Here is a 25,265-nt window from a genome sequence, read left to right on the forward strand (position 1 = left end):
CAGAGAAAATCAATTGTTCCTTGAGCAGAGGACAAGTAATAGAATACAAAATGAAGTGTGTGAACATGTTCTGAAAAATGTTTGGGGAGTGTGTACACTCTGTTGGAAGCCTCTATTGGAAGCAGTGTCCTGTGGCATTTGGAATACATGAATCTGAAGAGGGAGAGTAAACAGAGCTATTTCCATCAGTAACACCCACTGCAGTGTGCTGATGGAGATTCAGACATGTTTAGTTTTAAGAAGGCATGTGTTTTAATTTATGGAATAATCTGTTTTGATGATTCAAACTGATTTCTACACAGGTGCTAAATCCAAAGAAGAAGGGGAAGAAGAAGAAAAAGTACCAAAACTCAGGAACGGTATGCTGTTATTGTTACTCAAGTTGTCCTAATATGTTGGCTGAACTTTCATGCCATGTACCGATACAAAGTGATGCCATATAAATTCTGTACTTCCAGTGTTCCCTAAAACCTTTCTTCTGCAATATCATAACAGTGCCATCCTCATTTTTATGTGCGTGAAGCATCTGATGTTTACTGTTATCATCGCTAAACTTAAGGATTAAAGTGCCCTATCAAAAATGGATTTTTTTTATTGGTGAGATGTATAGAGGATTTTATCTCAGGTTATTTTCTCAAATATCCCCCTCAATGTTCAGAAATGTTTGGTTTGTTTTCTCATATTTTCCTTACAGTGGTGCAAACGTCATATTAACAGTCCATTAAGAATCGGCTTACATCCACTGTTTTCAAGGTCAACTTAATATTTTATTAGTTAAAAAAGTCTTATAACTTAAAAACTGTAATTTTTACAAGTATATTGTCCTCATATGGAATGTACTGGATAACAATTTGAAATATTTCACATTTGACCTCTGACCTCTCCTTCAAGGTCTAAGTCTATATAATGATACTATATATATGGTTAAACTATTTCTTACTGCCATTGTTTGTTTTGACAAAACATTGGCATATAGAGAATTATATAATGATATATACTGATCCTAAATATGACATTACTTGGACTTCTTTCTTTCTTCTTCAAGGTCAAACATGTAAAACTCATAAAATGTCTTTTATGTTTAAAACTACATTTAAAATTCTGCTGACTTTGTTTTTGTTACCAACATGTAGGAAATGCTGCTGGTTTATGTGGACTCTAAATATCACATTATAGTTTACATTAAAATATCATATCATATTTGACCTCTGACCTCACTCTAACGTTTCACATCTGTCTTTGTTTCAAGTTGACCAAAATTACATTATTTTTTACTGAACTACAAGAACAAAGAAAATAAAATCAACATATAGAAAATACAAGACAGTTTCCTTAAAAGTAAATACTGCCTAGAGAACGTGCTGCCTTGGTGGGGTTTTTCGCTCTCAGCACTTCTTGATTCTCCTTTATGGTTTTACCTTAATTCTGGCATCTCGACACACACCTTGTCATCTGTACCATGAGCTGAAAAAGTTCTGAGCCACCTGCACTTTGCTTCTATGGGAGCTGCTTGACATGAAGCTCCCAGTGCAGAATTTTTGTGGTGATGTTACATGCTCATCTGGGTTCAAAAGAGACCCCCCCACCACACACACACACACACACACACACGCAGATAAAAAAATCCTAATCTGGTTTATTTTCTCTATGTCATCTCTGCATGTGTTGGTGTGTTTAGTCTTATTTAGTTTTAGCTTAATAAAATACTATTAGAATTATAAAATAGCATAAAAACCACAGTGGAGCAAAACAGAAAAGATCACAGCCCTAAAAAATAAATGTTAGAAACATTTGATCAGTGGTGTAAAAATGTCTCATCAGAGAATCAGGTGCTACAGTGACAGATTCACACTGCACAAGTACTTCCTGTCTAATTGGTGCACATGTCTGCCTGCAGGTCACTCTGCTGTCCTGCCTGGTGGACACTGAGCTGTCTTTCCTGGACTACATCAGAGGCGGGTAAGGTCACAATAATTGATAACATACAGTACTCAATTAGGCAGCAACATTAATGTCATCATTAAATTCTGAATGGCCTGGAGTTAGCAGTGTAGACGCAGCAGAGAGGACTTCCGCTGCCTTTTATCTCCCACTTCCAAAATGAAGACAGACAGCTGCCGATAACCTGCTGCTTAATTGCTCATGCTGCGTGCTTTGAAACATGCTATCATATAATCTGGCTCGATTGATGGCTCTCTGTTTCTCCTCATGTGACTTATTTATTCTGTTCTTTTATTTCTTGTAGGACTCAGATTAATTTCACAGTGGCAATTGATTTCACAGCATCAAATGGTGAGTGTTTTAAAGCTCTGCCCACATATTATTGAAATCTCTTTAGTGTATCAACTAGGGCTGCCACGATTTGTCGACTAGTCACGATTACGTCGACTATCAAAATCGTCGACGACTGATTTAATAGTCGACGCGTCGTTTGAAGCTTTGTAAGATCACAAAAGACGCAGGAATAAGTGGCAGGATTTAAGAGTGTAATAACGGACTGAAACAGAAGATGGCAGCATTGCATGTACAAGGATGCCAGCTGCCGTTAAACCCCGAAGAAGAAGAAGAAGAAGAAGAAGCAGCTGTGTCCCAGAATTCATAGCGCGGCCCAGCGCAGTTTCCAACAATGGCGGCAGCTAGTTAGTTTTAATGTTACTCTTATTATTCTTTCTGGGTCACAAAATAAACGTTTAACATATTTTCAGGCGAGAATGTAGCTGTGTAAACCTCAAATATCGGCTCAGTTTATCAGGACACCACATATTTTCAAAAGCGCTCCGACGTTTTCGGAGACATCTGTTACCCACTAGCTCGTTAGCGAGCCGGGGGGCTAGGTCACTAGCGCCGTGAGAACACCGGACTCCCCGCAAATCGTTTTCAAACCCACCGCCGTCTTTCGCTACTCAGGTTAAATATATATGAGTCACTTAGATAACTTAAAATGTTATTGTTTGGCTTTTTTTTTTAGTATTTTATTTGTTCCTGAGTAAATCAGTTTGTCTGAGATTAAAGTTATAGTTTTTACACAGCTGAATAAACATCAAGCAGACAGCTGATTATCAGAAGTGTGAGATGCTCCAGAATATACTCCAGTGTCCTGTTATATTTTAGATAGCAAGGAGTTTATTAAACTTCACCGAAACAATCTGCAAATTTCATTAAAATTTAATAAACTATCATCTTGTCTTTATTTTTAGTTAGCACAGACCTTAAACACTTAAAGCTGTAAGCTAATGACAGTTATAAGAGCAGATGCTGCTGGTGCAATAAGCTGTAGTTTTACGTCCAATGGATGATGATCTGATTAGTCGACTAATCGCAAAAATAATCGGTGACTAGTCGACTATCAAAATAATCGTTTGTAGCAGCCCTAGTATCAACAGATAAAATGTTGCAGGCTAACGATCAGATCTTTATATGATTTGAACCTTTAAGAGACTGCTTATCCGCTCATTTGATGGCTCTTCACCCCTTAACTTGACTAAGAAGATAGAACAGCTGAAAGCTGGATAATTATTAGAACGCTATCTGTTGCTCTAAATCTCTGAGCTCAGCTTGATTTTACTTGTTAGCCAAAAGTTTCTGCCTCTCTGGAGAACGAAAGCCATTACTCCCACATTTTGCCCAAATTTATTTTCAGTTTAGATTGTTGTGTTCATGTAGTGGCAGTTTATAAAACCCACAGGAAAACCACATTGCATTTATCAGAACAACTTAACGTCAGACAAACAAAATGAGCTATTCTGCACGGATGACTTTGTCAGGGATGAGTAATGTTCTCATTTCAGCAAAAGATGATTTAGTGAGTCAATATATGTTATACAATTTTAGAGACTTCTTTCTGCCACAAGAGATATTAATGAGTTTCTGTGCTGCCATCAAAGCAGCTCCCACACTGTAAAATAATAGTGGTGTGATGCATCTATTTATAATGTATGCATATTATCTTCATTAGTTTTTCTTTGATCCTATTTGTAAAACAGGTTGTTCCAGACTGTTACAGCTGTCTCATTTCTTTAATAATGTTGCGCAAACAAAGCCGTAGGCTACAAGTTTTCTCAAACCCAAAGCCAACGCTGAACTCATTTCAAATGAATATTATTATTGTGACCCAAATCTAATACAGCATGTTCATCTGGGCCACAGAGCACCCTTGGTTTTCTAATTATTATTATTATTATTATTATTATTATTATTATTATTATCTGGCAGATGTGTCACCGCATAGTCCTGTAAGGGGTGCAAGATTTATAGTATGAGTGACCTCCTCGCCGCCACAGCTTCCAAATACTGTCGGTTATTTGGATTCATGCTCACATACACCATCCTGCTGTTGCAAATGTTAGATGGAGAACCACCTCAATGTGCATTAATCTGAAGCTGAAAGGGGCCTAGAATAGGTCCTCTAGTACAGCGGTCCCCAACCTTTTTTGCACCACGGACCAGTTTATGCCCGACAATATTTTCACAGACCGGCCTTTAAGGTGTCGCGGATAAATACAACAAAATAAAACTAGTACCGGTACCGAAAAAAAGAAGATTTATTCATAACACACGTGAAAAGACCCAGGAAAACAGAGTTAACGATAAAAACGATAACAAAATAATGCTGAAAACCGATAAAAACCCTGAAAACCACACATTTCACACCTGAGCCTCAAGTCTCGCGGCCCGGTACCAAACGACTCACGGACCGGTACCGGTTCGAGGCCCGGGGGTTGGGGACCGCTGCTCTAGTACAGTCTTCACTCTACTTTTTAGCGCAGCTTCAACAACATTAATATAACTGGCTCACTGGTGTAAGGCTGTTATTTAGTCTTAAATTTGCATTTATCAGTATTCTCAGTTTTTCAAATTTCACTCTGTAATGGTGACAGTCGTTCAAAAAGCAAGCCTCGCGTCACATACGCTGTCTTGGTAACACATTCAAGCAGTTATTTGGACAGTTCTTTCAAAGCCCGCAAGAAAATGAATAAGGGAGGACTGTAGTTGTGACAGTTGGAACATAAATGAAATAAAGATTAGCTTCAGGACTTTGGTAATGTCCACAAAAAGATTTTGTACAAAGGCCAGAAATGCGATGAAACAAAAAAGATTTGACAAAAACCTTCACCATGATAGTGAGCAGCATAACAAACTCTTGTGAACGTATGTTATGTGCACGCGTTAGTGCAGCAACACATGCTAAATGTTAGCATCTGCTTTGGTCCTCATAGTGTAACGTGCTAGTATGCTAACATTTCTTAATTAGCACTTAATACAAATATACTTTTACATTTGCAAACGTAAAAGTATATTTGTACAAACATTTACATTTGTTTGGTAATATATCAAAGTACAGAATAAATTTAATTGCATGGGAAGCAACAGTGTCTTGGATTATATCCGTGAATTATATGACAATCAGTTACTAAGAAACACGATTGGCTCTCATGTTTCCTGTTTTGCCCGCTAATTGGGTCTTTATGTGCAGGTGGGAAAGGCCACTGTCTTTATCCTCATCCTGAGTGCTGTTGCTTCTTTTATAATATCTGTGATCTGTTCTCAAGGCTGTTAAATTCTACCCAGTCCATAGAGCCTAAGGTTTTTCATTTTAGCCTTACAGTTTTGTAACTGCTTACGATTAAATTCAGTAATGTTTGCTTCAGGTTGAAAGAGCCAATAGTTTAAGAGTTAATTACTGAACTATTTAAAAATAGATCTATGTGGTAAATAAATGAATCCAAACTGCCTGACAGGGTCCATAAGTTACGAGCTAATTTGAGAAAATGTAAATATTTTTGGTTTTGATGTTCACATTGTAACAAAAATCAAATAACACATGATTTTTGGTCTTTGCTCTCGTCGTTATATTAACTTTTCTTTCATGTAGCTATTCTTAAATAAATAGGACACAATTTACGATGGGCTTTATTTAATACCAGTTTTGCCATTATTGGGTTTGATTATTTAATTGTCAGGAGTGGCTTTTGAAATTTATACACAAGAATATTGTCAGTTTTTGCTTATTTCATTAGTTTGTGCAAATTGGAATAAAGCTCTGAAGGATCGGCTCAATATCTTGTAAGTTTAAAATGACTACAGTACGTTTCATGTTGCCTATCTATCCTGCAATATTTGGGGAAATTGTATGACCCACTGAGGTGTGAGGCAGCCACTGAGATTGTTTCTTCCTCCAGTGCAGCTGTGCCTTGCAGAAATGTCTGTCTGCAATTTAACCCCTTTCACCTTCTCTCCTCCTTTTTATTTCAATATGACTCACAGCCCAGGGGGAGCAGGCATAATTACAGTGTGATGCTGATGTGTGTTTTATTTTGTTGAACCATTCGGGTCCCAGGCAACCCATCCCAGCCCACCTCACTCCATTACATGAGCCCTTACCAGCTAAATGACTATGCCATGGCACTGCGGGCTGTCGGTGAGATCATCCAGGACTACGACAGCGACAAGATGTTTCCGGCGCTGGGTTTTGGTGCCAAGCTTCCCCCAGATGGACGGGTCTCACATGAGTTTGCCCTGGTGAGGACATCGTTTTTTTTCTTCATATCCAGCCATCCATTTGTCCAGATACATACATGAAAAAAAAGCTTTGCTCCATTTTTTCTTCTGTATTATGTTTAGGCACATACAGTCTAAACCTGGATTAAACATGCAAACGTTATGTTGTTTCTTCCACGTAAGATGTTGAAAAATGATGAAGGGTTGACTAACAGTATATTGTTTACTTCTTGTTTGCTTAATAATTGACACGGGAAATTATTGGATTCCAAATTCCATTTGAGTAACGTTTTAAGGTTTTAGTCTTAACACTGCAAAACCTTTCTTTAGGCAGTAATGAAACTTTAAATAATAAAGTGAAGCAAGGATCTAAGCCTCTATTACCAACTCTTTAAAGCTGTGCATAGACATGGCCTCAGTTTGAGCTAAAGTTAACATGTGTCATGCTAAATGTTAGCATCTGCTTTGGTCCTCACAGTGTAACGTGCTAGTATGCTAACATTTCTTAATTAGCACTTAACACAAATATACTTTTATGTTTGCTATTTGGTAATATATCAAAGTACAGGATAAATTAAATTGCATGGGAAGCAACAGTGTCTTTAATATTAGTGCCAGTCCATCTGTGAATTATATGATAATCAGTTACTAAGAAACTTGACCTGACAAGGTGAGGAACCGTCAAAGAGCGTGGTTTCATCCTCTGGAAATCTTGTCATTTTTGTAGTCTGTTAGATCTGACACTGGGCAAGAAGTGAGGCATACGCTGGAGATGTTTTCAGTCCTTCACAAAGCCACAATTCATCTGATAATTAAATCTTGTGTTATGTGAGATTCCAACCAAACAATGTTTTTGACCAAAGGAAATAAAGCCTTGCTTTGTGACGGGTCTTGTGAAATTCAGTGCTGATTTGATGAACATCATTAGAACTGGCAGAATAAAAGATTTGGCCTGTCCTCAAACTGCTGTTGAATACGGCTGCGAAAGCAAATCTTTTCATATCTTTGGTGCCAGCTGGAGGAGTCTGTCAGTCACACTGAGACCACAAGAAAACTAAAGCGACATCTAAAACATAACGTAATACTGCATGCAAGTTAAAAAAGAAAACTTTTCGAAAATCCAACAAAAAACACTTTCAAACAGGCACTCTCTTACATACTTGGTGTTACAGTGAACAAATATATTGGTGGGTGGTCAGTGCTGCTGTCCAAAAACGTGTACACAGCATCCAAACTGCCTGCGCACTGTGGAGATAGAAGCCAAAAGAGCCAAGTGAGTTTGTTTTTAGGTGTGATAACATGCCAAGTTTATTTTTTTTATTATTTGTATAAGGCCACTGTTAGTCATACAAGAGTGACATAGTATTTTAACTGTAGTTTAATTTCTTTGTATCAATCTTTTTTCTGTTGAAAATGGGCAGATTGTAGGCTGCATTTTATTTTATTAAACCAAAGACAGTGCAAATTAACTGATTTACTATGTCTAGTTAGTGTCATGGCTGTGTGAAGGCAGGCAGGGAGGAAGAACCCAAAATGCAGGACTCGGAGGCAGATGTAAACTCAAAACACTCAGCTTTATTGCTGGGCAGAAAAGGAACATAAAGTTAACTAAACTGGGCGGGCAGGTGGGGTTACCGTGAGGGTGAGTAGATGTTAACGACACGACACTGACACAAAGACACACTGGGCTTAAATACACTGAGGGAGTCATCAAGGAATTAGAGACAGAAGGGGAACACAGCTGGGAGGAATAAGACCTAACGAGACAGGGAGAGCAAAGCTGGAACACTGACATCAGACAGGAACAAGAACCTTCAAAGTAAAACAGGAAACAAAACACACTTTACCAAGACACGGACTAGACAGAGACAGACTTGACACTGAACAAAACCTACTAAATAATAATCATAATCATAATCAAAACAGTATCACTGATCAATCAGAACATAAATCCTAATCTAGAAAAACACCAAAATACAAGAAACAGAAAGCTGGGTCAACATGACCCAGAACCGTGACAGTTAGCTTCTAAGGACCATTTTTAGTTTTATACCATCAACATTATGAAATTTGGTAACGTTAAGACTTTTTTGAACTGTAACTGTGATGCAGTGACTGGCACTGTCAGTTCACAGCATGAAGATTTTGGTTGGTTCTTGGTTCATGAATTACCTCATGAATCTCCTCCAGTTAGGTTCAGCGATGATTCCTTATTGGCTGCAGTTGTGCATGTCTGGGTGTCTGCCTCTGTGTTAGTACTGCGATGGACTGATGATCTGTCAGTGTCAGCTGGGAAAGGTTCAAGTCTGGAATTGATGGATGTAACTTTTGCACTTTTTTCCCAGACCCTCTCATTTGTATTGTAGATAAGATAAGATAACCTTTATTAGTCCCACACGTGGGAAATTTGTTTTGTCACAGCAGGAAGTGGACAGTGCAAAAGTTATGAGGCAAAAATTAGAATACAATAAGAATAAATACAGTACACAACTGTACAGAATAGAATAAAATAAAATACTATATACAGTAGAATAAAATAAAATAAATATACAATAAGATAAAAATAGAATACAAATACAAATACTATATACAACTGAGTAAAAATACAACGATGACAGAAAGGATTATTGCACTTAGTATTATACAGAAAGGATTATTGCAGTCGCTGAAGGTAATTTTTTGAGATTAATTTTTTAAAGGATTCTGATAAATTTACATCGATTTGTGTGTAATTGTGTCTAGGAAATTGGTACCTTCTCATAAACCTATGATTAATTCATTAAAATAGATTGGAGCAGGTTTGTACTTTGTGGAAGCTGCCATATCCCTCCACCGTGTATAAATACAGTCGGCAGGAAGAACTTCTAGTTTCTGACTAATTGTGTTTTATGTACGTGGCTATAAAATGGCTCCATAAACAAAACAAGGCAGAGGAGAAGAGAGGCTGTAGGAGTTTGCGTGCTGACATTTCAATTTGTGCCTGCACCTTCAGACTAAAGATATAAAGTAGCTCTGTTTTACCTTTGGAGAAGGAGTCCCTCTCACTAAAGAAATTAAATTGCAAAAAATAAGAAAATGCCAGTGGTATCTAAAAAATATAGTATCCTCTTCCTCCTCACATCAAGCCTCATCTCCTAAACTGAAGTCAGGGCTCTAACAGCGTGCATAAGTTTATTCCACGATATTGTCAGCAGATAAGACATGTGACCTGAACAGCTAAAAAAGAGCTGACTAAACAACAACAGCTGGTTGTAAGCTAACATTGCTCTCGCTAATGTTATAGTCAAGTGTCCTAAAAATCATACTTTCCCTCTGATAAAGAGTTTGATTACATTCTCACAGCATATGAGCATCTTACTGACAGAAAACCTCAGCATGTTCTCAGCAACTCATTTTAGCTTTGCTGTAATCGGACAGAGGTGAGCTTCTCAGACTCATTGATCTGTATCTGACTCCTTCCACAAAGTTTTACAGCCTTTTCCCGAGTAAATACGCTTCTCACCCAGCATTGACAGCTGAGGTATACAGTGGGCTGACAACAAGGTAATGCACTCAAATGGGTAGGGGCATTCTACTGACATGCAGCAGTGAAGATTTGACCTACTGTAGCTTTAAACTTAGGGTTGAGATCCCACATTGTTCATATTGAGTAGAAATAGTTGTGCTTTTGACTGTTCATCTCTCCTTATTCCACTCATCCATTTGTCTCTACCACTCTGCCAGTGTCAAGTGCTCTAGGGCTGTAGACATCCTGACCATTACTCAAGCCGCACATAATCTCTTCTTGGTCGACTCTCACCTCCAGATGTTGCTCCAGAGGCATTTACAGCCATTACAGCTGCTCAGCATCGGCTACTCCCTAAAGGCACACATGCATTAATTTAACGATTGAGGATCTGACTGAGTCAGCTCTTAAAGAGGAAGGCTACAGCTGTGTAGCCACAGTGGGAGAAGGCCACCACTGAATCTGACGTTAATTATGCAAGCTCCATTTACAAAACAATGGAGTCTCATGTGCACTGTTCGTACTCATGGGTAGCCAAGCAGAGTTAGTGAGGATGGTTTCTTACTCAGATAATTGAAAGCCTAAAACATATGGGTAGTTTAAATAATGCATTGTTTCCTTTTTTGCGACTTTCTTTTGGGCCTCCAAAAGCAGTCAACCAGGCACAGATTTAATATTACAGATGTGGGAGACACAGAGGAAGAAGCCAGAGGATGGGCTTATGTCAGAGTCTAATACAAATTATCATCATGTTTGATCTTTTTATAACTAACACTGCAGCTCCAACTTGCCTGAGGATACCATTTACCGAACTGATGCAAAAGAAGGATTAAAGCCTTCCTTAAACTATGTAATTTATAAGTCTAGCTGAGATTCTGCATCCTTAAAAGATCTTTTACACTTGGTGTTAATATTGGAGTATTATCGATGTTTTGGCCCCGGGTTGACCACTTTTCACGTCTCTCAATATGCTAACAGGGAATCCTGTTGTTTGACACTTTGCATCCGAACATGTTCGTTATGATAATTAATTATAACTCTGTCCCAGTCCAGGGAGATCAAATTTAATACAACTTTATATTTTGTTTCCCTGCAGCATGGGGATGTTTTTATTATTCCTTTTAGCAATAAGGAAGTGTCTTCAAATATCAAAACACTTTGCAATATAATTTCATTTAGTTTAATGCCTGATGTTAGATACATGCTACAATCGAGACACTGAGTGCCTTTGAATAAACATTGAGATCAAATCAGTGAAGGTGACAGGATGTGTAAACGTTTAGCCTATGGTGCTGTGAACATATCAACACATATCAACGAAATATATGTCAATATAATCTGTAATTAATTTTGGGCATTTAACATTTGATGTTACTGTAAACGCAGGTTTACAAATCGCCCGTTAAATTGCATCTCTTTTTGTTTTTATCCTCCTACTCTTGATCCTTAGTGCAGTTCCTTAAGATCCCTTCCTTCTTTAATGCTTTTCTGAATGACTTCCTGTCTTACAAAGGAGGTCTGAACATCAGGTGGATGGGGCTTACAGCCAGAGTTGTGTTACTTTGATTAACATGTTAAGAAAATCTACTTTTTGACATCATCGAGAGCTAAGTGTAGAAAGAACTGTCTGAAAGTGAGAATTTAGAGAACCTGCTGAGTTTTAATTGGTATCATTTTTGCTACATTTGGCATTTTTTGCAATTTATTTATTCAGGTTTTCAGGGGGAAAAAATCTAATGGTTTAGAGGTCTCAAAAACTCCCAGACTCCTGTATCAAAAACAGTACACTTTGCGTTACAGGGATAACACAAAATTGACATAGACATAGAGGCGAGACACACTGTTCAGGTTGCTGTCAGGCAAGAAAGCTAATACACACAGAGAGAGAGAGAAACCTGTTCATCCACAATTTAGAATCACAAATTAACCTCACGTGTCTGTCTTTGGACTGTGGGAGGATACGGGAGCATCTGGAGAGCACCCACAAAGAGAACATGCAAACCCTGCAGACAGTCCCCAGGCAGGTTCAAACCTAAATCTTCTTGCTGTGACACAGTAGCACTATCCACTGCACTGCCAACTGTCTTAAATATGTTAAGTAGAAATTTAAGGCTCTTTTTTGCTGTGACAAGATGACTTAGACTGCATATTTGAGTTTTTTATTAGTGACTCTAAAATCTTCCAAGGGCCTTTTGTGCAGATGAAATTTCTGAATGTCTTATTGTTAACTCATTCACATCTTTGTGTTTTTGTGCAGAATGGTAATCCACAGAACCCATACTGCACTGGTATTGAGGGTGTGATGGAGGCCTATTACCAGAGTCTCAAGAGTGTACGTCTTTATGGACCCACCCACTTCTCCCCTGTTATTAACCATGTGGCCAGGTACGTCCATTATAAATACACCGAGGGATGTGAAACATGTGGTCTGACACGTGTTAATGTCATTAAGCACCATGTCACCAAGAATTGTGCAGCTCAGCAGGAAAGATTCCTAAAAGATTAATCAGCCTTGGTGAAGTTACAGCTTTAAGTGGAGGGAAAAGATGGGGATAAATGTGCTAACAGCACCATCACCTGAGAGGAATCAATACCTGCTGTGGTGGTTTGAACATGCAAAGTGGTCATCACAGTGCTTTCAGCAGAAGTCTGCTTCTAGCCTGCACAGTGGCTGATAGACTGGCTTGAGGAGCAAGAATAGGAGCTAATGAGATTTGAAGAAAAAAGAGAAAACAGCTGAGATGCACCTCTGAAGAAATGGCAGTGTGACTCAGTGTTTTCATAGTATACAAACAGTTGGCATTAAGCAGGATTCCCTTATTTAGCAGCAATACAGAAAGTATCAGCTATATGTAGTAATAACACCAAACCAAGCTGCTACATTATACAATCAAAAAGCCAGATGATAAATTAAAAAATAATTGAAATCAACTTCGAAGTTCATTCTGCATCTCCATGTTGTCAAAAGTCTATACAAGGCTCAGCATCACTTCTAATTTCATGATGGTCGGCTCATTCCATCATTCTGAAATAAACACGGGCATACCACTACTACTATTCCTACTCAGTTGTTAAAACATATATAATGAGTGCTGTAAAAATTTTAGGTTCTAATACTTTTCTGGATATATCTTTTTAAAAAATGGTTCATCAACCCTCTTTACGGCTATTCTTTTGCACATTGAAATCTGCGTCAGACTATCAAAGATAAAAGCCTGAATATGTTATTGGTCATTGCCACCATCAAAATGAATCAGGATCTGTAATTTGGTAAAGATACAAAAAATGAAGAAAAACATTCACGCTCTTACTGTAAAGTCATATAAAGACAAATATTTGAGCATATAAAGTTTTTGATTAGTATTCAGAATGATTGAAATTTACAGAAAAGCTTGAATTTAATTTATTTTTTTCAAATTTTAATCGCCCGATAAATCTTTTAATGTATAACTATAATTATCGTATAGAGTAGTTTCCTTTCTTTTTCCAAAAAGCCATCGATTGAATCATTTACTGAATCCAAAGATTAGACTTAAAGTTCTTAAACTGTTCTTTTGAACATAGTTTTAAAATAACATTTATAAGCTCAGTGCATACAGGATTATGATTGCTGGCGCCACTGCTGTGAATAACAGTAAATGTCACACCTCCTACCGCTTCACAGATATACAATAGATAAATCCCTTTCTGGCCTTCCCAAGAGCCATAAATAGAAAATTCCCTATGCTTCAGTGTTAAAGAGTTCGAAACCAGATCAGCGTGAGACATACCAAGTTGACTTTTCACTGGATCAGCAAATATGCTCTTCTAAATGTTTCAAATATTTAAAACAAGTAATACCTTTAGCAGATACTGAAAGAAGCTGTCAGCTGCACTTACTCAATTCACACAAAAAAATCACCGATAGAAAGTTACGTGCTGTTTCCTAGTTCTGTGTCTTCCAACTCCCACCTGACATCCTCTATTGCCAGATCTTGTCTCATGATCCTCAAGATTGACTGTAACAAGCACTTTCCCCCCCCTTTCATCATCGGCTTTCAAATCCCATCTCTGCAAGCGTCGTCCGCCCACTCAGCCTGAGAATAGATGCATTGTTCACTCCTCACTTGTGTGGAGCATCTGACTGAAATCCAGGAAGATGGCACTTAGAAACAGTGGCATCAAGTCACGTCAAATCACTAATTGCTTGACTGTTTTCACCTAAGAGTGTTGTTTAATGTATGGTCTCAAAATGCCATGGCACATCACTTCAAAAGTTTTGGTTCATATAACGAAAACCTCTGCAGGCATTGGCTGAATCCATCATGTTTAACAGTATTTTTTTTAACTGTTATGAAGTCAATGTAATAAACTTGTTCTGCATGAAACTATATTTCAAAGTATTTATCTTTGTATATTAATTGGGTTTCTATATTAACTTTTAATGCTGCAAGTAACATGTTATACGCTATAATAATCACATACTAATAAGCATTAGTAAGGCATTAGTGTTTACTTAATCATTTATAAAGCATTACTCCTCCTTAGTATGTAATTAAATGCAGGTATAAATGTGTGTTCTTTAATATATATTATCATTGTTTGTGAATGTGTTAATAAAAGTTTAATAAATACTTTTCATTGAAATGTAATATTTAGAAATGTTGTGATTACAAAAAACGTTGGAAAAAAGTCTGGCTTTCATTGAGAATAGGTGTGAAATACTTGAATGAAAACCAGTTTTTGTGCGCTTTGTGTGTTAAATACCCCAAACCTCAAACTAATTAGTGTAGCCATGCCCTTCAAATATGCCTATTTCACTTTTTACGTAATTTTTTTGGGCCTGGCAACTACACGCAGCTGTAATTGGTCCAGTTGTCTTCCATAAAATAAGATTATAATTTTATTGATCTCTGAGGGATAATAACCTAATATGAGATTTTATCTAATAAGGTGATTGCTGAGGGCAATGTGTGGGGCTTGAGACAGGGGGATTTTAAAGGGCTGCTCCAGCAAGTTAATATTGTGCTCTCATAAAATTGGATCTTCCATAAACTTGCTCCCTCTGACACATAAACTGGTAAGTGCAGTACATATTAAAACTTTAATCAGCTTCAGATGAAAAAAATGCTAATGAAATACCAACAGGATTAAAAATAAAGAAATCAAGTTTGTTAATGATGGAAGTGCATTTTGCATCTTGCAGTTACAGTTAGGATGCCATGCCGGCAGCCTCGCCTCTGTCAGTGCGCCCCAGGGTGGCTGTGGCTACGATGTAGCTTGCCATCACCAGTGTTTGAATGTGTGTGTGAATGGGTGGATGACTGGATGTGTAAAGCGCTTTGGGGTCCTTAGGGACTAGTAAAGCGCTATACAAATACAGGCCATTTACCATGGTGAAATGCTATGTTATTAGCTTATGCTAGTTAGCTTGGTTATGTAAGAAGCATTGTCCATAAACTGTATAGGTTTATTCTCCGAAACTGAAGCAGGACATAGCAAGCCATTTATGAGTCTCCAGTTTACTGGCTACAATTAACAGAGGTGAGGCTGGGATAGTATTAACTAGACTCTGTGTTGGCATACCTGTTAAAATGGCCATGCCCCTAACTTTCAGGCCTACTAGTATTCATATGGTACTAAAAAGTAAATGCAGTTACATGCAGTTGTTATAAAGGGTGACATGATTCAAACATCATGGTTTCAACTTGGTGACTTTAACAGAGGAGCTTTTGGAGACGACCTCATGTGGAAATTATAGGAACTGCAGTTTGTGGCGCTTTGACTTTCACTTCATTTTTCCACCCAGAAGTTGATTTTTGGGGCAGTTTTTTGTCATTTTTTGATCGCCTGACCTCTGACACATCATCTCTTTGCACACCAGGTATGCCTCGGCAGTGACAGACGGCTCACAGTACTTCATCCTGCTCATCATCTCTGATGGCGTGATCACAGACATGGCGCAGACCAAGGAGTCCATAGTAAATGTACAGTAGCACTTCACATTTAACCTCTGGTCTATGTATATTTTAAAATGTTTTTCAACTTATTTAAACTGGTAAGCACACAGTGGGTTACTAAACGTGATCTACTGTCCGTGAAATGTGTGCTTATAATCGTTCAGTTAATTTACTGTAGAACTTGCAAGGAACCCTGAAGGTATGATTAAAACCCCAATAGAGGCCTAATAAACTAACAAACATCTAATATGAAAGCGAGAGGGCGAAAAGCAGTGCAGCTGCTATCTTTGCCTCTTCCCTCTCTTTGTCTCTCATCTTTACTAATGAGGGAAGTAATGGAAGAGAGGGTCAGTCTGGTCACCACCACGTCCCTTACCCCCCCCCCCCCCCCCCCCCCCCCCCCCAACGCTGCTATGTTCAGCTCTAATAACTCTGCTTTCTAATTAGAGTGATCAGAGTTAATGTGTGTAACGATTTTGGGCGAGCTCATATATTTGGAGCCTCGGCTGCTTGGGCTTAATGCTCCGCACGGCCTCAACGCGCATCCGCTCTCCTGCTTCTTTTTCCACTTTGCCCCCCGTGTGACGTAATGTTATTGTAAAGTGAGATTTGAGAGTAATTATTTACTAGCCCGTGGAGGATCCATGCCCTTCATATCTCAAGCAATTTGGGCGTCCGTCTAATAACCCGGGAAGTTATGAAACACTGAAAAAGCTTCATTCATCCTTCATCAATCCAACTGTACTTTGCTGTCCCACTCAACTAAGATTTAATAAACAATATTGCTATGCAGGCCTGGAGTTCAGCTGCAGCTCAGGGCAGAGGAAGATGTAAATGGGAGTCATTATTAAGCTGTCAAGCTTCGAGAGATTTAGGTTGCAGATGCATGAAATTAGAAACCGTAGATCTCGCTAGGCGAGGGGCTTTATAAAACCGGCTGCAGAGTAAGGACGTAAGGCCCCGTCTGCCTTAACAATGGTGTTTAATTTTTTCTATAGAGCTTCCTTTCCTTGGACTGTAACAGTAAATGTATAGTTGGTAATTTGCAGGCCTATTTCACTGGCAGCCTGCACGGTTTAAGATAGCAAATGGTGAAAAGAATGAACGCTGCTTCTTCGCCGCCTTTGATGTGGTTATTCTGTCACTTTCCACCCTTTACAGGCCTCGTCTCTGCCCATGTCTATTATAATAGTTGGGGTTGGACCAGCGGAATTCGATGGTAAGCAGGCTGAATGTGTGTCCGTGTGCAAATACGTGTGTGTCTAAAAGCATGCAGTAATCTTTTGCCCTCACCCCTCGTTCTGCTTCCTATCTTGTCTCCCACATGGTTTAGCCCTTCCTCGTGCAGCTTTTCTTTTCTTCACTCCTCCGCTTACCCTCCCCTTAATTCTCCCTCTCCTCCTTCACAGAAGCCGAGGTAAAGGGTAAATTCTCGCTTTTCAGTCCAGTAGCACTCCTTTTTTTCCATTCTTCTTCTTCTTTATTTTAAATGTGCAAGGGCTACATCACTCTGCTGTGTTTTCTCCCTGAAACATTGGTGTTTACAGTTCACAGAGCAGTCCTCTGTTAAAAAAAGAAAAGAAAAACAAGCTCACTCACGGGGAGCAATGAGCCTGCAGAGTCAACGGGATTAGCACGCATATGAAGTCAGAGTGCGCATTCGCTTTATGTCCCTGTGGTGCTCATTGCTGGCTGTGCTTACATGTATTCGGGCACGTTCCTCTTATGCGCACAGCTACGTGTAACTCACGGCCCCGTGGCTTCACGCTCAGCCGTGCAAATTCTGTGTACTCCTGCCCATTTGAGACTATCAACACTCTAAGTGTAAGCCTGTGGCATGCTAATGACGTTGGCAGGTTGAAACACAAAAACCGTGTGTCATGTTTGCTCACCGCAACGTTGACGGGGTGTTACTGATGCACTTCCCTCCTCAGAAATGATTGAGCTGGATGGGGACGAAGAGAGGATCTCATCCCAAGGACGATACGCGGAGAGGGACATTGTTCAGGTACAGAATACTCCCGAAGACACGGCTGACTGGCTGGAAGGCTGTTCACTCAGCAGAAAGTGTTGAGAGAAATGTGGGATTTATGATTAATGGGAAAGGGTCATTGTGCTTGACCTTCTACTGTGCTCTTGTTCTGAGTCTGCTGGTTTTTCTGTCTTCTCTCCGCTGTCTCGACCCTTATTTCTTCCTCTACGTGCAATATTTTTCTCTTTGTTTTCCTCTCTTTTGCTTTCTTTTTCATAATTTTGCATAAGCGTTTTCTGTTTTTTGTCCACATCTCATTTCCTATATTCACCTTTTCTTTGTTTCCTCTTGTTAAGGTTCAAATATTGAGGAAGCCAAAAACCACCATGGTCCAACAAGAGCTTGGTCAAACAATTGATTTTAATGAATACACGCGTGGGAAGACCACTCTGTACGCAGACAGGGATTGATCTTCAACTTAATCAAAGCATACACAGATTTTTATAGCATCAGGGTTTGAATTAATGACGCCCCTTCATACGTCACAGATACATTTCATACATAGGTCACATCAAAACCAAAATGACTTTTAACACAGTTTAAAAGAACATTGTCTTCATCTTCATAACAGATGTTTCCTGTCAACCTTTCTGATTAGCGCTTCTTCAAAACCGCAGACAATGATTTTGCAGTGAGCGAGCACTTCTGCAAGCCCACAATTACAAGCAAACATGATATCTCACGACCTTACGTGGCACTCTGTGTCACCTCTCACCTACTAACGCTCACAGTCAAACAGAGGCCACTGTCAACCTTTTACTAAAACTATAGATGTAATATAAATTGAATAAATGTTTTAACCAAGAACCTCTACTGAAAGCTTAATAAAAGAATATAAAAGTATAACAGACAATTTGAATACCCTAGTTATTCACATAGCCTCGTCTAACCAGCTCCTCAGAATAACCTGCAGTTAGATTCTGCTTTCGGTTTCATTTCTGCAAACGCTCTGCAAGCCTGCAGTTTCCTGTCACTCTGACTCTGTACAAAGTGTACTCAAAATCAACAGAATCAGCACATACACACTTAAGATTATAACAACCATTCAAAAGCATTTAAGATTATAGATTCAAGCCAACAGTTTAAAGTGGTTATAACTGCACCTGTAATAAAGGCTAATTGGGTACCAAGATGTTTAAACATCTGTATGCAATATCAATACTGTAAATTATAATGCATATTATTAATGCAATGGTAATGATGATTATTATTAACAATAGCAGCAAAATATCTCTCCACTCTCAATACTCTCCTCTCCTCTTTGTCTTCATTTGTCTTATCTTTTCATCTTTGTCATTTTCTTTACTATTCTCTTATTCTCAATGTCCATGTTTCCTATTCTGTACTCTCCGCCTCTTATTTCTCTTTACATTACTTATATCTGATTTCTTCATTTCCTGTTCTCTCCTTTCCTTGTGTCCTTTCCTCTTGCTTCCCCTCTCAGTTTGTTCCTTTCAGAGACTACATTGACCGACGAGGAAATCACATCCTCAGCATGGCCCGTCTGGCTAAAGAAGTGCTGGCTGAAATTCCCGACCAGTTCCTGTCCTACATGAGAACCCGGGGGATCAAACCTGGTCCCTTGCCACCTCCTTACACTCCCTGTCCACCACCAGCTATCAACCCCCTTCTCACAAGAAGGGTAAGCCGAATTTAATGGCTTCCACCCCAGTATTGGCCAGCCGGGTCTACTGTCCTCTCTTTACGCTTCACTCTTCACTGGAAGCTCCTAAGCACATGGCAAACTTTGCCTGCATCTCGCATGTTGCACTTTTGGGAATATTTGGCCGTGAAGGGTGATGAAGACAGCCCTTAGTGCTTCTTCTGTTTAGAAGACTGGACAAAAAGGTGTGGATTTTGAAGGGCAGTGGTGGTGGCCTGAAATCAAGGAGCTGCACCAGGAAGAGTAAACGGGAAAGAAACTCGACAGACTGAATCCAAGCTGTTCCCATTTCCACTTCCTCTGTCTAAGTCATGTCACTTGATATATAAATGTTTACAAAACTGAGGAGTGGAGTGGATCTTTTATTTTCCAGGACGAAATTTATACAAATAAATGTGAATACCTTTCAGAGTCCTATTTTTCAGCTACAGAAACAGGAGATTCTGACTTTGTACAAAAATGTTTAGGCCCCAGTGCCACACACACTTATATATATATATATGATTTTTTTTTTTTATAGAAATAGAGCATGTGCCAGTTTATGAAAAATAAAGCATGCACTGTTGTCCTGCACTCAGGGCTTTGTCCCTACCACACACTGCCCCACCACCACTGCCATGTTCCATCATGAACAAACCCACCGGAAATCGTTCCACGCTCCTATCGTCTGCTCCATCCACCTGCCTTGACTCGAAAGGAAGCTGTGCTCCTTGGGAGTCTGGTCAAATCAAATGCAACAGGGACTTGAACCAGCCTTACTTTTTTGTCAGAAAACATTACTGGCACAATGGGTTATGGAAACGTGGATTTCTCCAAGCCCAGAAGTCAAAAACACACATTTCACTACCGAACCTGACTGTGTTGTTACATTTCAGAGTCTTGTTATTTTCATGAAACAACACTGTACTTCAGAAGCATTTCTGGTTTTGGTTTTTGGTTTACATTTCTCTACCTCTCACATTGTTCAGTATTGCCAAAAAATATTGTTAAAAAAAACAGCAAGTGTTGTAAGTGATATTTGGCAAGTCTGTGGTCCGTCACACAGTTTTACCTTTCTCACCACGTATACATCATGTTTGCCAAACTGTACGTTGGGAAGTATAGCATTTTGGTTGCTATCAGATTAGATGGCTCACACCTTTGTGGTAGCAACACACTTTTGATATGAAATTGAATTTGAAAACAGGTAAAAGTGCAGATTGCTTTTCTTTTAACAACTGTCTGCATGGATCAAAGTAATGACTGTAACAACAGTGTTTGGGTCCATGTTTGTGCATCAGTATTGTAACTAAAAGTCCTAAAGTTTCATATATCTCCTTAAATTCAGACTCCACAGAAAACCCATGTTTCATCATCAAATACTCGCATCCTGAAGGCTTTAAAGGTGACAGCAGCTGCTCTTTGCTTAGATTCACAGCAGTGGTTTCAATTAACACTCTCTCTTTTTCAACATGGCTGCTAATAAGTTACATAAATTTTCTTCTTTGTTATACTTATTGTTAGCAAGAACAGTCAGCATGGCATCTAATAAAAGTTAGCTTAAAATTGGAAGGAATTTAATTTGTTTCTTTGGCTTGCTGGACTCCATATTAGCTGTAGCCACCTTAGCTGCATAGAAAGACATTGCCACTACAAGAAAGTGACCCCCTTACTCTGTTTATACAATTTGGACCCCTCTGTGCTGTGAAATAGTGTCTTTGATACGTCACACTAAAATATATTCCACCTCTCATCAGTCTTCAGTTACCTTCATCAGAAAAAAAAAAAAGGATATAGAATTTGTCTCTATTGGTAAATAAATGCCCAAAAAGCAATTGGCTGTTGTAGCAATAATAATAATATTAATAATAATGTCTGATGTACTTAAAAAATCCAACTATACCATTGGTTTAGATACAGCAAGTGTTCTATATATTGGGGCGATCGTGGCTCAAGAGTTGGGTGTTCGTCTTGTAATTCATCTTGTAATCGGAAGGTTGCCGGTTCGAGCCCCGGCTCGGACAGTCTCGGTCGTTGTGTCCTTGGACAAGACACTTCACCCGTTGCCTACTGGTGGTGGTCAGAGGGCCCGGTGGCGCCAGTGTCCGGCAGCCTCGCCTCTGTCAGTGCGCCCCAGGGTGGCTGTGGCTACACTGTAGCTTGCCATCACCAGTGTGTGAATGGGTGGATGATTGTGTATAGTGTAAAGCGCTTTGGGGTCCTTAGGACCAAGTAAAGCGCTATACAAATACAGGCCATTTACCATATCTCTCAATAGTAACTGCACTTGTTTGATTCTGACAGACTTTTAAAAAAATGTTCTACCTAATAGTAGATCCGTCCAGCCGTCCGTCCGTCCATCTGTTCAGCAATTCTCTTCCACTTGTCGTTGTCACGGTCACGGGGGGACAAACAAGTAGGTAACTGTTGCAATCTGTTGCAACTGCTGTGAATCCAAGCTAACCACAGCTGCTCTCCTTTCTAAAGAAATAAGCTACAGAACTGCTAAAGCCTATATGAATCAAGCTTAGTTTTCAGGTTATTGCACTGTCACTTTCAGATATGTTTCGGCCTTCCCGTTAATGGGTATAAGAAAGCAAAGCACAAACCATGTCCTATTAGACAAGCATCAACCACCTTGTCCAGAGGTCCCTTTTAATCCATGTAAATGTCCAAAGAAAAGCATTTTTTTTCTTTATACTTTTGAGACGTGTAGTGTAGAGTTTATGTGTGTGGTAGGGCCGTATTTAGTCAAGGAATAAATATAAAAGAAGGTTTACAACACTTTTTTCTAAACTCACACCTCAAAATAACGATATACTTCTTGGCTGGTGATGCTTAATGAATATGTCTGTTATGTAATATGTTATGAACTGCTTGTAAATTCAGTTTCTTAGACGTTTCTACACTGTACAAAATTTCTGCCTTTTTGTGTATTGGTCAGTATAATGTATGTGTAATGCTGCTTCTTTCTGCTCATTTAAGTATGACATTTTATACCGAGGCCTGTAATCATATTTAAATCATGACTAACAGGCCTTATCAATGTTTATACGTAGGTTATTCATATTTAAATTATGAACGACAGGCCTGTATTTTTTATAAGCAAACTGTTAGATAGTGATGCGTGTTTAATGTGTGCAAGACATTTAAAAGCTAATGATCAAATCCACTCCGTAGCAACGTTTTTCTGCCAAATCTGAAATACTGTTAAGTGTAGCATCTCATCCCAGGATAAAAACGCTTATTCGGTTTGACTGAATAGGGTCCCTCCACGTGGAGGGGAGAGGTGACGGGATGGCGGGGACCCCGTACAACAGTCGGGATGTTGAATTGCAAAATGTAGCACTAGTTTCAAGACTGGAGCAACGTCAGCCTGAACCAGATAAGACCAGATCAGGCAGGAACAGTCTTTTTATAAGTACATGTAAATATACAGTATAATCTGTATATATTGTGCGTAGGTTTTCTGGAGAGTTGACTTGCAGCAAACTGCCGGCACTCTGTGACTCTCTTCCTGAAACACAAGGCATGGCCTTTTTATTTATTCATCAAGACAAGATGTGAGCTTCATCTCACGCCCACTCTCTCGTATATACTGTACATGCAGTACATGTATTTGTGTATGAAACATGCATGACACTTACATAACAGTGAGGGTTGTATAAAGATTAAGGGTTTCCTTCTCTTCCTCCTTCTTCTTGTTTCTGTTTTGAAATGCAGCTTGTGTTTTGTTTTATTTTTCAAGAATTTATGGGCAACTCTTAAAAAATCTAAATCTGGATCTTATTAAAAATCTGCACATGATAGAGAATAATTTTACCAATTTATTTTCTTTTAGTATCAGTGCAGAAATCCTCAGAAATGCCCAACTGGCAGAGCTAGAGATCATTTAAAAATGGCTCAGGTTCCTACTAAAAGTGTTAGCATGGGAAGCATGGTTGACATTTTCACTAATTAAACAAATGGGAGAAAAATGACCAAATGCCTCATCTCTTGCCTGTTAATTCAGCATATTCATATGTAGATATCTGTTTATAGTTATTACCATTTGCTATGCTCTGACCCTTGTACTCTGTGCGCCCATTGAGCTTTCTGGTCTCGTACAGGACAATATACAATGATAACTATGGGAGGTGTAGTGCTTTTTTTGTTTGTTTGTCCCTAACAATCAGCCTCTGATTTTCGTGAAAAGTAAATGTAACTTGACTTCTCTTTCATTACACAATCTTATAAAAGGGCCATAAATATATGAAGTTTATATAGTTTGTATAGTTTCAGTTAGAGGGGAACCTGTTTTATTAAGTCCATATTTTAATCTTGGACTCTATTAAAGTAGGATTTTTCTTTGTGTGAAAGCAGCTTCGAAGTCACAGCTAAAAACCTTGTTTATCCTCCGTCAGAAAGAAACCTTTTTTTTTGTTTTTAGCACACTTAACTATGCCTCTAACACATTTTTCTACTAACTGGCTGCACCTCACAAAAACAAGTTTTGAACAACAGTCGGGCTGAACCTTTTCAAAGCCAGAGCTGCATAGCTGGTTATGTTATGGATAAGAGCTGAGCTCATACGGGTTATTTGCACATTTACGTATTATTTCCACCTTTGTAAAAGTATAATAGGTACCATTTAAAATGAACTCTTAGTCAATGGGTGTGACAGGATGTATAGAATTCTTAAATAGCAGCAGTTCCAGATTACAGTGCTGCTCTCACTCTTGCTTCAATATGGGAAGAAACTCTAAAGTTGTCAAACTACAGAGCGGTTAGTTGATTTTTCTTTTTTGTTTTGTTTTTACTGACAAAAATGTTTTATGCATCGTACGTAGGTGAGCATTCAACAGTGTCTTAAACTCAAGAAATTCCATTAATTCCACAAGTCCTCAAGAATAAAATATCACATTCTACAACTAAATGACTTTAACACTATCCCATGTGAGATTATGTAGATCGTTTCTTTGGGATACATAGGTTTGCCCTCAAGAAGAAGACTTCAGAAATCACTGATTCTGTGAGGCTGTGTCAGTGTAGGAGTAACAATCAAAAGCATTTATTGTGTAGGACAGAAAAAAAAATCACTGCTGGTAAACAAACCAGCTTTAATGAAGTAGGCTTACACCTCGCTGCCTCCCACTGCTCATCGTCGCATCCACGTCACTCTGCTAAAGCAGCAGCATGTCAGCATGCCAGGCCACATGAACGCCCATGTGATCTGCACAAATAACATGAACTCTGTTTGCTGTAAATTATCTTGATAAAGTGGTTTAACTGAATGCTTGTGATGAATATCCTGTTTTATCCTGATGTTTTTATAGCATGGATTAAAACTGCATGTGTGCAACTTTTTTTTTTTTTTCTATCAGACATGCACCTGTGAGGTTAAAGGAAAAATTGTACTGTGACATCTTTGTGCGTTACTTCAGAATATTTAAGAAAACATTTTTGCCTTAAAAATGTCAACTGATTAGTCTTGGAAATGTGCAATGCCTTCAGATGTTTCCTTCTTCTTCTCTGATGACTTTTCTTTTCTTCTCTTTTTTTTAGTTTTATCTGTCAGTACATTGATGCACGGCCACTTCTCTGTCAGACTCGTCTCGGCATTGTTCGCTCAGAGTCAGTGGTTGAAGTGATGTGAATAACAGGGTGTAT

General features: G+C 38.8%; 1 protein-coding gene across 2 annotated transcripts in view; it reads left to right on the forward strand.

The window, feature by feature from the left end:
* LOC113026354 (copine-8-like) overlaps nt 1-21,592 on the forward strand; it is an 85,627-nt gene extending 64,035 nt beyond the window's left edge. For both annotated transcript variants that reach the window (XM_026175045.1, XM_026175046.1), the window contains 9 exons: nt 303-359; nt 1,898-1,959; nt 2,246-2,292; nt 6,338-6,519; nt 12,261-12,388; nt 15,867-15,969; nt 17,104-17,161; nt 17,877-17,950; nt 19,419-21,592. In XM_026175045.1, coding sequence (XP_026030830.1) covers nt 303-359; nt 1,898-1,959; nt 2,246-2,292; nt 6,338-6,519; nt 12,261-12,388; nt 15,867-15,969; nt 17,104-17,161; nt 17,877-17,950; nt 19,419-19,631 — 924 coding nt within the window. In that variant the 3' untranslated portion in view covers nt 19,632-21,592. The remainder of the gene's footprint in view (nt 1-302; nt 360-1,897; nt 1,960-2,245; nt 2,293-6,337; nt 6,520-12,260; nt 12,389-15,866; nt 15,970-17,103; nt 17,162-17,876; nt 17,951-19,418) is intronic.
* Nucleotides 21,593-25,265: the final 3,673 nt, after the last annotated feature.

Source organism: Astatotilapia calliptera, chromosome 7 (assembly GCF_900246225.1).
Source record: "Astatotilapia calliptera chromosome 7, fAstCal1.2, whole genome shotgun sequence".
NCBI lineage: Eukaryota > Metazoa > Chordata > Actinopteri > Cichliformes > Cichlidae > Astatotilapia > Astatotilapia calliptera.